The sequence below is a fragment of the Neovison vison genome, chromosome 11 (assembly GCF_020171115.1).
Source record: "Neovison vison isolate M4711 chromosome 11, ASM_NN_V1, whole genome shotgun sequence".
NCBI classification, from domain to species: Eukaryota; Metazoa; Chordata; class Mammalia; order Carnivora; family Mustelidae; genus Neogale; species Neogale vison.
Genome location: NC_058101.1, coordinates 142,446,658 through 142,463,911, shown reverse-complemented (window position 1 = coordinate 142,463,911; position 17,254 = coordinate 142,446,658). Strand labels below are relative to the sequence as shown.

Below are 17,254 nucleotides of genomic sequence, written 5' to 3'. Positions count from 1 at the left end.
GATCAAGCCCCACATCAGACTCTGAACTCAGTAAAGAGTCTGCTCAAGATTCTCTCCATCTGCTCATGTGCCCACTCGCTTTCTCTTTCTTGCTCTAATAAATAAATCTTAAAAAAAAAAAATACCAACCCAACCCACGGACAAACAAAACAGAAGTCAGACTTGCTATAATATTTATCTGAAATACTCCATTTTCAACCAAAATTAGTATGTAAGGAAATTAAAAAGTGTGACCCATAATTTTTTTAAAAAGCAGTCAATCAATAAAATGACTCAAGTTCTAAATGTCAGATTTTGCAAACACTTTAAAGACATGCAATAAATACGTTCAACTAATTTTATTTTTTTAAATATTTATTTATTTGACAGAGATCACAAGGAGGCAGAGAGGCAGGCAGAGCTGGGAGGGAGCAGGCTCCCTGCTGAGCAGAGAGCTGGACATGGGACTCAATCCCAGGACCCTGAGAGCATGACCTGGGCCGAAGGCAGAGGCTTTAACCCACTGAGCCACCCAGGTGCCCCCGTTCAACTAATTTTAAAATGGTATGTTCAAATAATTAAAAGAAAACAGAGTAACAGTAAGTAAACAATAAAGATTAAAAAGGACCACATTAAGATTCTAGAGTTAAAAAGTGAACACGAAAAATGAAAAATTCACAAGGGGTACTCAACAGCAGATTCAGATGGCAAAAAACAGAGTCTGTGAACTTCAACAGATCAACAGAAATTATCCAATCTGAAGAACACAGAGAAAATGATGTTACATAAACTAACAGACCTTTAGAAACCTGTGAGACATTGTAGTATTCCATCACAGGTATAATGCAAGAGTCAAAAAAAAAAGAAGAAGAAGAAGAATGCAGAAGAAAATCCTTCTAAAGAAACTGTGGGGGAAATCTTCCAAAATTTAATGAAAAAAAAAAATTTGCGGATCCAAGAATTCAATAAACCACAAAAGGATAAAAACAAAGAGAATCAGAACTAAATAAAATATACCCAAAATCCAAAGACAAAAAAAAAAAAAAAAAGTTAAAAGTATCAAGAGAAACATGACTCAACATACAGAAAACAACAGTAATACAAGGCTGACATCTCAGCACAAACAGTAGTGGCCAAAAGTCAATTAAACCACAGTCAAAGTGCAAAAAGAAAGAAAACTGTTAAAATTTTATATCCTGCGTAATTATTATCTAAAAATCAAGAGAAGTAAAAGTATTCTCAGATCAGACTGGGAAAATTCATTGCTAACATACATGTCTTGTAAGAAATAATAAAGTTCACCAAGAAGAAAGGAAATAAAGTATTATAAAACCATTAAACAGAAAATATTTTTTAGAAAAGAAAACTAGGGGGCGCCTGGGTGGCTCAGTGGGTTAAAGCCTCTGCCTTCGGTTCAGGTCATGATCTCAGGGTCCTTAGATCGAGCCCCGCATCGGGCTCTCTGCTCAGCGGGGAGCCTGCTTCCCTCTCTCTCTCTGCCTACTTGTGATCTCTGTCTCTCTAATAAATAAATAAAATCTTTAAAAAAAAAAAAAAAAGAAAGAAAGAAAAAACTAGGGGTGCCTTGGTGTCTCAGTCAGTTAAGCAACCAACTCTTGATTCCAGTTCAGGTAATGATCTCAGTGTTGAGCAACCGAGCCCACATGGGCTCCCTGCTCAGCAGGGAGTCTGCTTAAGGATTCTCTCTCTCCCTCCCCTACCCCTCCCCTACCCCACTCATGCACACATGCTCACTCGCTCTCTTAAGCTCTCTCTTTAAAACAAATAAATCTCTTTAAAAAAAGGGTGGGGGAGAAAGAAACTAAACAATCAACAGGGAGTTCTGGTTCAACCAAGATGTCCTAAAGCTAGTAACAGCCTCTCTGTCTTACATATTAGACCTTAAAACAATGGGAAAAAATACAAAAAGCATTTTTGTTAAGTACTCTGAAGACCAAACAAAAGCAGATGCACTGGTGTAAAAGTGATAAAATTTGGAGAATTGTTCATGATAGAGTGAAGAGTCTCAATTTTTATTTTCTCTTGTAAATCTGACCCAAATGTGAGCCTTTATCTCAGAGGTGGACGTTAGAAGCTCAGATGGCTGATACTCTGACAAAAACTGTCCTTTGGTTAGAGGAACTAAGAAAATGGGTTCCTACAGGTGGCGGGGCGTGGGGGAGTGGTCCTGAATAGGAGCAAACAGGAGAGAAAGATCCTCAAAATCTTTGTAAAAACCCACAAGAGTCCTAAACTGACCCAGGAGATGCACTTGTGTCCAGGCAGACATGGACCAAAACAGAAAAATTTTTCTAAATTGAAAAAAAATGTGAATTATTATTCCATTCTCTACCTAATCACTGAGTGCATTACATACAAGAGAGACACAAAGCAGGACAAGGGAGATTTTTACAATAAATGACATCTGGAACCATTACCCACAAAGGATAGGTAGAACTTGCAGTCTGAACATTCTTATTAAAATAAAACAAACAAAATGTCAAGGTTAATTAGAGGATTTTAGCAAAACCCACAGTTTATAAAAGATAACATTCACAATGTCTAGGATACATTAAAAAATTACTCAACATACAAAGGACCAAGAAAATAGAACCATTTCTCATAGGAAGAGACACTGAACAAATGCTGATGAGATGGGTAAACTGTTGTAATTATCACACAAAAATATTAAAGGTGCTATTATAAATATGCTCTGGAAGGTTAAAGTAAACACAGTCTAAAAGAATTAGAAAATAGGGTTCTCACAAAAAAAAGTGTAAAATTAACCATCTTAAAATTATACAACTGAAATGTACAAATTTAAAGTATTTATGAGATGAGCTTAATATCAAAAAGAAAAAAGCAAACAAAAAGTCTATAAAGTTGAAGATGAAGTTTGTCACATATAGAAAGCTTAGAAGTTTGCTATATTGCTATTAATAGACAGTATCAAACCTAAGAACAAAGGAAAAAGATTGAAATAAACTAAAAAGAGGCTCAGGGATGTGTACATCAAAAGCCCTAATATTCATGTCACTAGAGACCCAAAGTAAAGGGAGGAAAGACATAACTGAAGCAAAAAATAGGAAAATAAGGGTCCAAAACTTTGCAAAGTTGGTGTTAATCACAAAGAAAAGTACAATGGAAGGGGGGGGCGCTAAAGAATATGTCTTGAAAGCAAGTACAAAAATGTAGTACATTTTATTTAGCAAATAAAGATTTAAATAACCATACACTTCTCATTAGAAACCATGGGTACCAGGGGAAAATGGAAAAATATTTTGAAGTACTAAAAGAAAAAAGTAGAATTCTACACAGAATTCTATATGCAGAAAAAATACCCTTGAATGATGAAGACCAGATAAAATTATATTCAGAAGGGAGCCCAGGTGGTCCAATCAGTTGAGTGTCTTGGTTTCAGCTCAGGTTATGATCTCAGGTTCATGAGATGGAGCCCTGCTTTGGGTTCCACACCCAGCAGGGACTCTGCATAAGATTCTCTCTCTCTCTCTCTCTCTGTCTTTGCCCTCCCCCCATTTGCACTCTCTAAAATAAATAAATAAATATTTTTTAAAATTATATTCAGGAATAATTTAAAAATTTGTTTCCAAGAAAACCGCCCAATAAGAAATGTAAATAGAGTTCCTCCAGAATGGGAACAAAGAATAAAAGAAATTGTAAACATCTGGTAAAAAGTAAACAGGGATTTTTTCTTCCGTAAATTCTTAAAATACATACAACAAGGTAACTAAAAACTGTTTCATTGTCTAGAGAGACTTGTGATATATTAGAGGTAGTAACAAAAAATGGTGTTTAGTTACTACTGTTCTAGGACCTAAAGATAACTCTGCTAAAGAATTCAGTTCTATAATAGCTATATAACAGCACTAACCATACAAAATACTAACCTGATTTTCCTGATCTGTCTTCACAAATTAAACAGTAACACAACCTCTATAATTTAAGACTTCTTTAAAAAACATAACACATGAAATAAGTGGGTCTTATATCTTAATTCATTTATAATATATGATCCAGTAGTACTTTCCATACTTAAGAATCATCTATCACTTCCAAAGTAAACTCTTAGATTTAACATATTTAAATCCCTGATATACAACTCTTACCGTAATCCATTCCTTTGGTCAAAAGCAGGAATCATAGAGTTAGGGTGTTCTGACATTAATGCAACAAGCAGTTGTAGGACATCCATTAGATTGTCATCCTAAAATCAAAACAGAAATTATTTTAAATAAGGAAAAATCTTTTTGAACACTCAATACTTCCAAAATGAAAAAAATTGTAACTTAAAATAATGGACATATAAGCAATATACACCTGCTTTTAACAAGATCGTTCTTTACACATATATATTCATCTTCTAACTCAAAATACACGTCATCAAATGTGTCAAATGTCATAATCAAAGAAATGCAACCCTTATAGTATACAGTATCGAGATTTCCTAAAACATATTCTATATTCTATATTCATATACTACATATATATTCTATATTCATATACTACACGTAACAGGTTTTTTTTAGAAAAGTTTATATATTAAGAAATTGTGGGAAGGGGAAACTAAGTTATTTTCTTTTTTTATAGCAAAACATACCAGAGCCTTTAATAAGGTAATCAATGTCAGCAATCTGATGGCAGTGTATGCTTTATTCACTGACCTTCTCAAGAAACTAGTTACAACAGTAAGCTTTTGAGGAAATAATGGAATAGTTTTCATATATTATACCTAATGACAGTATTAAAAATACAGATGATCAGTGTTTACTGAGGCAACATACTATTGCATATAGTATAACTTAAAAATTCCGACAGAACAGCAAAGAAGCATATGTGAGTTCTGAAATCCGAAACAATTCCAAGACAATCCTACACAGCCTTGGTTGAATATTCCAGTATATATGCATATTTAGAACCAATGTGGTAATACTGACCCAAAAAAAGGACAAGGGAAGCCCCTATCAAGAGCTAGTAATCTCTGTTGCCCTGTGTATAAAAGTTTTTGCTCACTGCTTTGGACTATAGCTATTTGAACATCTAATTTTCAGTAAACTAAGCAGATAATCTAGAGCTAGAGCACTGAGGCTTGGGAAAGTGTTATTTGAAAGACCTAAAAGATTTCTGAATTAACAGACTAAGAGAATAGAGAAGATCACCATGATTTCTAGTTTCTCCTTTATAAAGTACTTCAGTCCCTTAGGGAGTTAGAGTTAATAAAAAACAAAATCATACACAACAACATTACTAGGAAATTCAGTTGAAAAAACTTCAACTATTACACTGGGTAAAGGAAATCCACAAATAAAATACCCTAATCAAGAGAAAAAAGCAAGCATGATCATTAATGTTTGAGTCAAATACAATCCAGTCAAGAAATTTAATCCACTTTTCCATATCAAGAGCAATAGGTCAAAACAATATCTCCCATTTACTCATGATTTAAAAAGACATTATTTTACACCATAACAGATATTTATTAAAACATAAGATATGAACTATAAAACAGAAATGTAATTATCATTTGAAATACTGTGCCTTACATGAAATTACATCATTTCTAAATTTTACTTATTTAACAAATACTTAATCCAATTATTTAATTAGATTAAATCAGAGTATATTACATTTTCCCAGGGCAAAATAAAGGAAAAAACCCAAAACATTTCAACTCATTTTTCAACCTCCTTTGCAACCACGTAATTACAAATCCCATTATAAATAAGTTGACTTACCAGTATTTGAACATGCAAAATCAGTTAGAAGATTGTTGTGAATTTAAAAATCTAAACATTTTTAGTCATTTTCATAACCTATTTTTCCACATGTTACACTGGTTCCTAGAGATACAATGAAAGTATTCTTTGACATACCTTTTTTTTTTTTTTAATTTTGTTTATTTATTTGACAGACAGAGATCACAAGTAGGCACAGAGGCAGGTAGAGAGAGAGGAAGGGAAGCAGGCTCCCTGCTGAGCAGAGAGCCGAATCAATCTCAGGACTCTGGGATCATGACCTGAGCCAAAGGCAGAGGCTTTAACCCACTGAGCCACACAGGCACCCTTTAACATACTTTCTTATTAATTCAATGACATCTAATTTCAAAACTTTTTAAAACTTTTCATGATTAGGGACGCCTGGGTGGCTCAGTTGGTTAAGCAGCTGCCTTCGGCTCAGGTCATGATCCCAGCGTCCTAGGATCGAGTCCCACATCGGGCTCCTTGCTCGGCAGGGGGCCTGCTTCTCCCTCTGCCTCTGCCTGCCTCTCTGTCTGCCTGTGCTTGCTCTCTCACCCTCTCTCTCTGACAAATAAATAAATAAAATCTTTTAAAAAAAAAAAAAACTTTTCATGATTATTTTCAGAGCCATCCTGTGGTAATAAAGGGTATTTAAATGACAGTTGCTAAGACTTAGGTCCTAAGTATATTTACTCTCCATTATAGTTACATTAATGAAAGATCACTTAAACGTTTTTACTTTAAAAAGACCATAATGCAGCTTCAAAAAATAAAATCCCAAAATATAAATTTCAAATGTTACCTCATGTATAGTGAGGAGGTAATTAAGAATGGCCTGCAGTTCATCTTCCTTTACTCCAGAATCCTTTAAAAACATAATATAAGTGTCTTAAAGTATCTTATACATGCATTTAAAAAAGATTTTTTAGAAGGTGAATAATACACCTAACATTTGTCAACCTGGTCAATTGCTATAAATATACAAAGATATTAAATATAGAATCTAAATTTAAAACATGAATTAGGGGAAACACCAAAGATCTGCTATATTCAAGACTGTGTAGAAGTCAAAGATATGTTATCAAGTGTCCTGTTTTCAGAATCATATATGACAGGCTATCTAATAAAGCTATAGAATCCCAAAGTAAGCAAACCAATAGTTCATGATGAAAGAGTACTATTCACAACTATCACTCCACTAAATAGAGAAGACAACTTTTCTATTTCTTTTTTCTGTTAAATCTGGAGAGTAAAAGAACAGCTTCTAAAATTACCAGTTAAAATGTGTAAGCCTGATGATTCACAGACCTGTACCCCGGGGCAAATAATACATTACATGTTAATAAAATAAATAAATAAATAAATGTCAGGTCCTATAAACTGAGTAGTATTGTTCCTTGAGGAAAACGTTGTACTTTTAAATATGAACTCAGTATGTAAATGTTTAACCTGTCCTACCAATTTATCAATGATAAAACAAAGCTGAAATGAGAAAAGAGCAATAAGAGAGATCAGAGGAGGAGACAAACCATCAGACTATGGACTCAGAAACTGAGGGTTCTGGAGGGGAGAGGGGTGGGTGGTCGGGTGAGCCTCGTGGTGGGTATTAGGGAGGGTATATATTGCATGGAGCACTGGATGTGGTGCATAAACAATGAATATTGGAACACTGGAAAAGAAATAAAATCAAATTTATAAAAAAAAATAATAATTAGGGAACAAAATTACAGAAAAAATTAAACACAAAAATCAAGCAATAAGATTTCTGTAAATAGAAATAAGGAATTTGAGTCTAAAAGATATACTAAAAGTTTGACCCACTAACATAATATTAAATTCTAAAAAATAAGAAAATGACATAGGAAAATAATAAAATATTGATTAAAAATACATTTATACATTGCTCTCTAATAAAATCAAAATACCTTTCTTAAAAATAATAAATTTTACTTTACCTACAACACAATAAGAATCAGACAAATGTGATAATTTCTAAAGGCTGATGCATCTTTCTGGTACCTTTACTTATGGAAATTTTTTCTCAAAATCTGAATGTCAAGTACAAGAGACCCACTAAAAATGTTATCTCCTTGAAGAGTTTTATTGACTACCCTATCAATACTGCCATGGATAATATCTAGTACTTAACAGAAACTCAGTAAATATTTACTGAATGAAAGAATGAACCCATTGAACCCCTAGAGAAATTCATATAACATATATTACAATTATCAATCTCCAATTCTGCAATGATTTACATCCATATGTGTGCAAAAAAGAACAAAAAAACATAGAATCAAGTCTCTTTCAGAGTATTTTCCAAAGTGTAACACTAATAACCCAACAACGAGTAAACAAAGACTTAACAACAAAAATTTATGTGAAATTTTAAGTTAAAATACAGAACATGCTAAAGGAGAAGAAGTATAAACTCACCTTCATCACTAACTGCTTAATGAACATCAACAAGAATGCTCGTAGAGAAAGTATTTCTTTTTGATTAGGTCGTGGTCCATCTTTGAAAAAATAATATGCACACATACTTAGTGTTTCAAAGACCTCAAAGCAAAGTATAAAACTGTCCTTCCTAAGTTTTTTCTATATATTTATGAGAAACATTAAATGAGTCACCTAAACAGACACGTGCCTCAACATTATTGTTTAGAATTGAAAGGAAGATAAAGCGTTTCCCAGAAGAACAAAAACTAAAGAAGTTCATTATCACTAGACATGCTTTACAAGAAATATTAAAGGGAATTCTTTAAGCAGAAGAAAGAGGCTTTAACTAGAAATAAGAAAATAAAGGAAAGAAAAAAAAATCACACTGGCAAAGGCAATGTAAAGGTAGAGGTAAATTGCCTTTACAGTAAAGGTAGGGGGATCACTCATTTCAAAACTGAGTATATAAAGACTGAAAGACAAAAGTAATAAAATCAACTATAGCTACAATAATTAGTTAAGGAATACACTAAATAAAAAGTTTAAAATATGATACCAAAAACATAAAACATTGGGAGATGAGAGTAAAAATGTAGAACTTTTAGAATGCATTTGAACCTAAGGAATCACCAACTTACAATGGGCTTCTATATAGGTAAGTTGTTAGATATGAAGCTCATGGTAACTACAAACAAAAACCTCTAATAGGTACACAAAAAAATAAAAAGGAATCCAAACAGAACATTAAATAAAATCATCAAATCACAAGGAAAGAGAGCAAGGAAAGAAGAAAGGAATAGAGAAGAACTTGAAAAACAACAGAAGACAATGAATAAAATAATAATAAATATGTACCTGTCAGTAAAAACTTTCAAACTTAAAAAAAAAAAATCCTCTATATGCTGCCAACAGGAGACTCACTCTCTAAAGACACACAAAGACTAAAAGTGAAGTTGACAGGAAAAGATACACCATGCAAAAGGAAATAAAAAGAAAACTGGTCTGGCAATACTTTTATCAGACAAAGGAGACTTTTTAAAAAGCTGTAAGAGACAAAATGCATTACATAATGATAAAGGGATTAAACCAACAAGAAGATATAACACTTATAAATATTTAATAAAATGAATTATATTACTAGACAAAAACAAGAACCTGACAGTAATACAGTAACAGTAGGGGATTTTACCACACCCCTTACTTACATCAATAGATAGATCATCCAGACAGAAAATGAGTAAGAAAATGCTGGCCTTAAATAACACAATGGAACAAATATACCAAACAGATATATACAGAATAGTCCCATCAAAAAACCAGAAGATACATTCTTCTCAAGCACATGAAACATTCTTCTAAAATAATAGCATGACAGACCACAAAATAAGTCTCAATAAATTTAAGAAAACCAAAATTATATCAAGTGTCTTTTCCATCCATAATGAAACTAGAAATCAATTACAAGAATAAAAGTGGAAAAAAACACAAATGCAGAGACCAGAAAACATGTTCTTAAAAAACCAATGGAATAATAAATAAAATAGGATATTAAAAAATATCTTGAGACAAATGAAAATGAAAACACAATGTTCCAAAATCTGTGAAATGCAGTAAAAGCAGATCCAACAGGGAAGTTTACATCAAAACAGGCCTACCTCAAGAAACAAGAAAAATCTCTAAGAAGACATACAGATGGCCAACAGGCACAGAAAAGATGCCCAACATCACTAACCATCTGTGAAATGCAAATCAAAGCCATAATGTGATTTCACCTCACACGTGCCAGAATGGCTAAAATCGAAAAGGCAAGAAGTATTTAGCATTAGTGTGAGTGCAGAGAAAAGAAGTTTTCAGGCACTGTTGGTGGGAATGTAAAATGGTGCAGCCACTATAGAAAACAGTATGGAGATACCTCACAAAATTAAAAATAAAATTGCCATATAAGTTAGCAATTCCATGTCTAGGATTTATCCAAAGAAAACAAAAACATTAATTCAAAAACATGTGCGTCCCTATGTTAAGCACAGCATTATTTACCATAGCAAAGATATGGAATTAACCTAAATATCCATCAACAGATACATGGATAAAGATGTGGTGTGTGTTCATATGCATATACACACACATGCACGCATGCACGCGTGCACGCGCGCGCGCACGCACGCACGCACACACACACACACACAGGAATATTATTCAGCCATAAAAAAGAGTGAAAACTTGTCACTGTGACAACATGGACAGGTGTAAAATGTATAATGCTAAGTGAAGTAAGTCAGACAGGGATAGACAAATGGTATATGATTTCACTTGTTTGTTTGTAGAATCTGAAGAACAAAACAAAGCAAAACAGAAACAGATTCACAGATATAGAAAACAAACTGCCAGTTGCCAGAGAGGAGAAAGGAAGAAGATGGGAGGATGGACAAAACAGGTAAACAGGTCAAGAGGTACAATATTCCCATTATAAAATAATACATCACAGGGATTTAATGTACAGTGTAAGGAATAGAGTCAATAATATTGTAACAACTTTGCATGTTGACAGATGGTAACTAGACATATTGAGGTGACCATTTCATCATGCATATAAATATCAAATCACTATGTTGATATTAATATAATACTGTTTGTCAATTATTCTTCAATTTAAAGAGTTTTATGCCTCTAGAAAGACATTCAATCTCACATACAATAGTATATACAGTGCTCTAAATGTACAAAATGGGTGACTTTGAAATTACAATGAAGGGAGTTTATTTTTAAGGTTAGATGAATTCCAAAACATGAAAATGAGGCAACAAAATTTGTATTCAATAATAATATGCACTTATATTTTGTTTTAAAAGACTCTGAGAATGTTAGTACAGTAATAGAAGTTTACAAAAGAAAATCCAAACTTATATGTGAATTTGGTTAAAAAAAAAAAAAAAGCTTCTGTCTCTTGTGTAAGCTAATACAAACATTTTTAAAAGTACAGCTCAACACAGTTTGGTTCATTTAGAAAGGAAACATTATGTTGACCACCTCTGACATCTCCTCCCCTTCTTAAAAAAATCTCTGGTCACACATGGCTCACATTAAAAATAATTTTCATGTCTCAAACAAAAAATTCCGAAGTAGAAAGCTTCTGAAACCAAACACCCATTGTTGTAAGATCCTAAAGTTAGGTACCTGTTTGCTTCATATTTTCTGCAATTTTCCCACCACTAATCACTATTTACAGCTAGTTCTTAGACCACCACCAAAGCACAAGACCACCAAGACCTCAAATAGATCAATTAAAATAGGAAGAAAAATGCTTAAAATTTGTTCCACATGACAATTCCTAGACAAAGAATCAGTTACAGAGCTACAACAGAATCACAAACTTTATTCAGCTCTCTCACTTAAAGTATGAGACTTTCCCAAGGTCACTAATCAGTTATAAAATCAATGACAGAAGACAAAACTAATACACAGGACAGTACATGATATACCTACAGTACCATCAAACAGTCATGAGGAAATTATGACCTAGTTCTCCGCCACAACACTACCACCTTAAACAGATCATTCAACTTCTGTGTGTGCTCATATATTTCTAAGTTACACACAGCGTATCCTCTGAGAAGCAGGAGATTTTGAAAAGGATAAAGAAACATTGTACTAATATGAAAACTGTATTTATAAATCACTGAACAGCCAAAGCATTTAAGTACAATGACTCTCAGCATCTAATTCCTGATTTCAAAGCAGCCTTCAATTTTTATATCAGGGTAATGAACCCATTCTCACTCTGAGATCATGTATTTCAAAGATAGGAAGGGCTTCCATGCCCATGTATGGGCAATCAGAAAAATAGCTGCCACGTAAGACTATGCACATGATGCAATCAGAGCCAATGAGCAACAAAGAGACTTTTCAGCTGAAAATGTTCAATACAGGCAGACACTCTTTTGCTAGACTTATAGTTGTAAGGATGTGAAGGCAGAGTGGCTGCTTGGTCTGTAAGGGAGAAAACACATGAAAAGAGACAACGTAGAAGGTGGAGGGAGATAAAACTGAGTTCAAGGGGCATATTCTGAACCCTTGTACTAAGTTCAACTGAAAATGCCAGTTTATATGAGCTGATTAACTTCCTTTTACAATAGCCAATCTAAAGCAGGTTTCATTTAAAACCAAAAGATCCACCATTTGTCAAAATTTTTATTTTGATACCTTCTATAAATTTCTGACATGATAAATGAATATTACCTCTCCAGTAATTTCCTGATTATACAGGAAAATAATTACTGAAATTTCATAGCCTCATTATATTATTTATTAGAAGTAGATATACCCCCTGCTTCTGCAAGAAATCTCTATTTCCCAAAAACCATGGATTTTCATTCTCATTATGATAATTAGCTTCAGCATCAATACCATATGTTAATATAGAACTTCTCATTTTCTGTGCCTTAATAATATCCTAGTCATATCTGCTCTGCAAACAACTTACACCAGCAGAAGTAGCATTCTTCCATGAAAGTACCAAGTTACCTCTCGCAAACCTCAATTCAGTACAAACTATTAACATTATCAAGAAGAATAAAATAAAATTTTGCCATGATGATATTCAGAAAAACTGCAAGAATAACATATAACATTATAATAAATTCATTATATTAATTTAATAATATATTAAAACAAAGAAAAGAAAAAAAATCTATGACAAAATATATAAACAGGGATGATATACCTAATCCTTTAGGCGTGATACCACTTCGATCCTGAGGATTCACTGCCCAGTAGTAGTACTTCAGTGTATGCGTGATGAGAAGCACTGTTCCAACTCTCCGAATGGCATTATATATGTTGACTGTACCAATGAATTCCGTGGATAGGTAAGTATAGAGTGTCAACTGAACCTACAGAATCAAAATGAAGAACTTACATCAAGGAAGCAGCTTAGCATTTTGCCCCTGGTTCCAGTAATACTCTCAGGCTGCTTTACTTGGATCATACTTGTTCCAAAAAGTAAGATGCAAGCTTGATGGTAACATCCGTGCTAACAGATAACATACATTCACTGGCATGTGTGCACACACATGCACACACATACACACACAAAAGCACATATATTCCTTATAAAGCTAAACCAGGTAAATGCTACTTTTACAGTAACATTATAAAGGAAATACCCCCTAACATACCAAATTTTTATAGCACTGTTCCATGGAAATAACTGTTTATTCCTATTAAGCAATCAGCAATTATCCATGAGCATATATAATGTCTTTACCGTAAGCTTACTAACCATACTATGAATAGTTGCTTTAAAAAGCTGGAAATTTTCTTCATTTTACAGAAAGTATAAGATAACAAAAAAAGAAAAGAAGAAAGAAAAAGTAGGAATAACTCAAAAAGAATAAAGGTAGAAGTCAAAAGAAAAAAAAGCATAAAGCCTACCTTAGGAGATATTAGAAAAACAGAATTCTGTTGTAATAGCCCATTGATAGAAAGATTATAAAATTACAATCCCTCAACATGTTTATCAACACGTTTATCAGTATCATCCTCTAATTAGAAAAGGATTCTACTGGGATGCCCCTGGGTTGCTCGGTTGGTAAAGCATCTGCCTTCAGCTTAGGTCATGATTCCAGGGTTCTGGAATTGAGTCCCTCATCGGGCTCCTTGCTTGGCAGGGAGCCTACTTCTTCTCCCTCTGTCTGCCACTCCCCCTGCTTGTGCTCTCTCTCTCTCCCTCTCTCTCTCTGGCAAATAAGTAAATAAAATCTTAAAAAAAAAAAAAAAAAAGATCCTACTAGACTTACTTCCAAATAAATTATTTTAATAAACACATAAGAGTTTAGTAACTTCAAAATACAAGCTCTTAAAAGAAACAAAAGATTATAGGATTATAGGTACTACTCTACCACCAAACATTTCACAGTAGTACAAAATTTCAGTAAAATTACAGCTTTAAAACTCACCAACTGCTATAATCTAGTACTGTAGCACAACAGCACAACATAAGGATTGCTTTCGTTCTACTACTGTGTCAAAATCAAGAATTTTTCAATTCATTGCTAGTAGATATATTTTATAAGTGGAAAAATTTTAAGTAGGACATACATATTTGCCCCCTAACCAAAGACCAAACTATTCCCAGCCTTTTTTTTTTTTTTAAAGATTTATTTATGTATTTGACAGACAGAGATTACAAGTAGGCAGAGAGGCAGGCAGAGAGAAAGAGGAGGAAGCAGGCTCCCCACTGAGCAGAGAGCCCGATGCAGGGCTCGATACCAGGACCCTGGGATCATGACCTGAGCCGAAGGCAGAGGCTTTAACCCACTGAGCCACCCAGGCGGCCCTATTCTCAGTCATTTAAAAAGGAACATTTATGCTACCTTCCTAGACATGGACGGCATTTTCACTTTCAACCCTGCAAGATATGTCAGTGTTACCTGGTAATTTCGTTAGAGAGCACAAATTAGGTACCTATCTTCCAGATGCCCAAAAATAAACAAAGTTAAATGAATCGGGGAGTCAATCAGTAATCATATACAGTCAAGAGTGGCAGATTCTGAATCACTTAAAACTGAGGTTCAATTTTATGATCCTTATAGTTTAGAAAACTATATATATGGGGAATGTCCCACTGTCTTGCAGAAAAATAGTATTATGTTGATGCAGCCAATGTTATTCAAATGGATAGGCCCAGTTTACTTACCATTGAGGCTATATAACACTTTTCTTCATGGTTCAAATTCTTCACCTCCTATTTCAGTCATTTAGAAAATATTTGTATCGAACTATGCTTAGTGATGTATTATAAAAATACAATGACATATACATTATCTCTCGATAGCTGAAATCCAGTTGAATTTAAGTAAATTTAAGTAATTAAGTAAAAAAGTAATTAAGTAAATTACTTAAATTAAGTAAATTTAAGTAAATTAAATTTAAGTAAAAAACCAATGTAATGAAGATGCCTATTGAAACACAAAATTACTTAAGGAAATTCTTTTAAAAAACTTTCTAGAACTGGGGCACCTGGATGACTCAGTCAGTTAAACATCTGCCTTCAGCTTAGGTCATGATACCAGGGTCCTGGGATTGAGCCCTGCCTCATCAGGCTCCCTGCTCAGTAGGAAGCCTGCTTCTCCCTCTCTCTCTGTCCTCCTCCCACCCCCAAACCGCTTGTGATCTCTCTAATAAATAAATAAAACCTTTTTTTTAAAAAAGGTCTAGAATTAGGTCGCTGCCTCAGTTGGTAGAGCATACAACTCTTGATCTAAGGGTTGTAAGCTCCAGCCCCACACTGGGTGTAGAGATCACTTAAAAGTAAAATCTTTAAAAAAAAGAAAAAGAAAGAAAAAGAAACATAAGTATGTATGTAATTAATTCCATGTAACTAATTGCAAAATATGTAATTAATTGCAAAATGAGTAGCAAAGAGTTATTAGAATCTATCAATTTGGAGGTCAGAGAAATTATTATAGGATAAGCTAAAATACTCAAAAAAGCCTGACTAATAAAATAGGTATTAAGGTAGACTTTGAAGATTAGCAGTAAGATAGGTAAAATGGAGAAATTCAAACAGGGAAAACGGTAAATCACACAACAATAGGCTTCCCAAGATCTTATAAAATGCTCCACAATCTTGATTGTGCAACAGAATACCCGAAAAACATGTTTTAAAAATGCTGATGCCTGGGCCCTACCCCAGATCAAATAAAACACAGTGTGGAGTAGAGGATGTGCAATTGTTTTTTATTTTTAAAAAAAAGAACAAAAAAACCTCTCCCAACAGGTTCTATTGACAGCCAAGATTGAGAACCTCTGCTCTGGTTTTACATTTTGGGTTTACATTTTAGTACTTGCCTAGCCACTGAGGATAACTGAGAGTTTTTAAACTAGAAAGCTCAGAAAGGACATGATTGACATGAAAACTTAATGCTAGAAAAGGGACTACTTTATTGTGAAAACAATGGGAAATTATTGCACAGTTTGAGGCTAAGAAATAATCTTACGAGAGTAATGTGTTAAAAACATAAGAATTCTGGCCAAAAAGCGATAGTGATAAAAAATAAAAAACTGAAGAAAGTCAGTCTCTTGAGAATGATACTGTAGTAAAAGAAAAATGAAAAGGCTCTAACATCAACATACTGAGATGAGTAAGAATGGTGATCTCAAGATTATTCATAAGCTAACAATGAATAAATATTTACTCATTTACTCATTATATAATCCAATAACCATACAAGTTGTATGTGTTAACATCTGTCTTTTCCATTAGGCATTCTATAAAGGCAAGAATTAAATCTGTTTGTTCACCATAGCATCCACAGTGCCCAACATAAAGCAGTTACTCAACATATGAAGGACTATTTTATACAAGAACTTTCATCTCTCCTTTTAGGTCATTAAAAAGACAGTCTCTGGGCACCTGGGTGGCTCAGTGCATTAAGCCTGTCCCTTTAGCTCAGGTCATCATCTCAGGGTGCTGGGATCGCGCCCCGCATTGGGCTTTCTGCTCAGCAGAGAGCCTGCTTCCCACCCCCCCTGCCTGCCTCTCTGCCTACTTGTAATCTCTCTCTCTTTCAAATAAATAAATAAAATTTTTTTAAAAATAAAAACATTTAAAAAAAGACAGTCTCTGAGAAGATGAATGGATATTATACCAGCAGAGTAAACATCCTTTTCCAAAAGCAAAGGTTGATCCATACATACATACCTTCACCTTATAACCACAGGTGGAATTACCATGAAGCTAATGAAGCTTAAACTTTATGCTCACTCATCTGTACCCTAAACCTCATTTTGTATGCATGATGTTGTATTTTTTTTTCTTAAAAATTACCTTCCTCCCTGTAACTGTGTAACACCCAGATCAAACAAACTTCAGAAAACAAACCATTTTAGAACTATCTTTATAATACAATTAAAGTAGGGGCGCCTGAGTCGTTAAGTGTCTCTCTTCTGCTCAGGTCATGATCCCAGTCCTGGAATTGAGCCCTGTAGTCGGGCTCCCTGCTCAGCAAGAAGCCTGCTTCTCCCTCTCCCCTCTCCTTCTCCCCATGCTTGTGATCCCTTTCTCACTGTCTCTCTGTCAA

At 34.0% G+C, this 17,254-nt stretch overlaps 1 protein-coding gene across 3 annotated transcripts in view; it reads right to left on the bottom strand.

The window, feature by feature from the left end:
• Nucleotides 1-17,254, bottom strand: part of LRBA (LPS responsive beige-like anchor protein) — a 731,946-nt gene that overhangs the window by 590,249 nt on the left and 124,443 nt on the right. For all 3 annotated transcript variants that reach the window (XM_044224882.1, XM_044224884.1, XM_044224883.1), the window contains exons 14-17: nucleotides 12,895-13,063; nucleotides 8,172-8,251; nucleotides 6,538-6,600; nucleotides 4,107-4,204 (exon numbers count right to left, since the gene is read on the bottom strand). In XM_044224882.1, coding sequence (XP_044080817.1) covers nucleotides 4,107-4,204; nucleotides 6,538-6,600; nucleotides 8,172-8,251; nucleotides 12,895-13,063 — 410 coding nt within the window. The remainder of the gene's footprint in view (nucleotides 1-4,106; nucleotides 4,205-6,537; nucleotides 6,601-8,171; nucleotides 8,252-12,894; nucleotides 13,064-17,254) is intronic.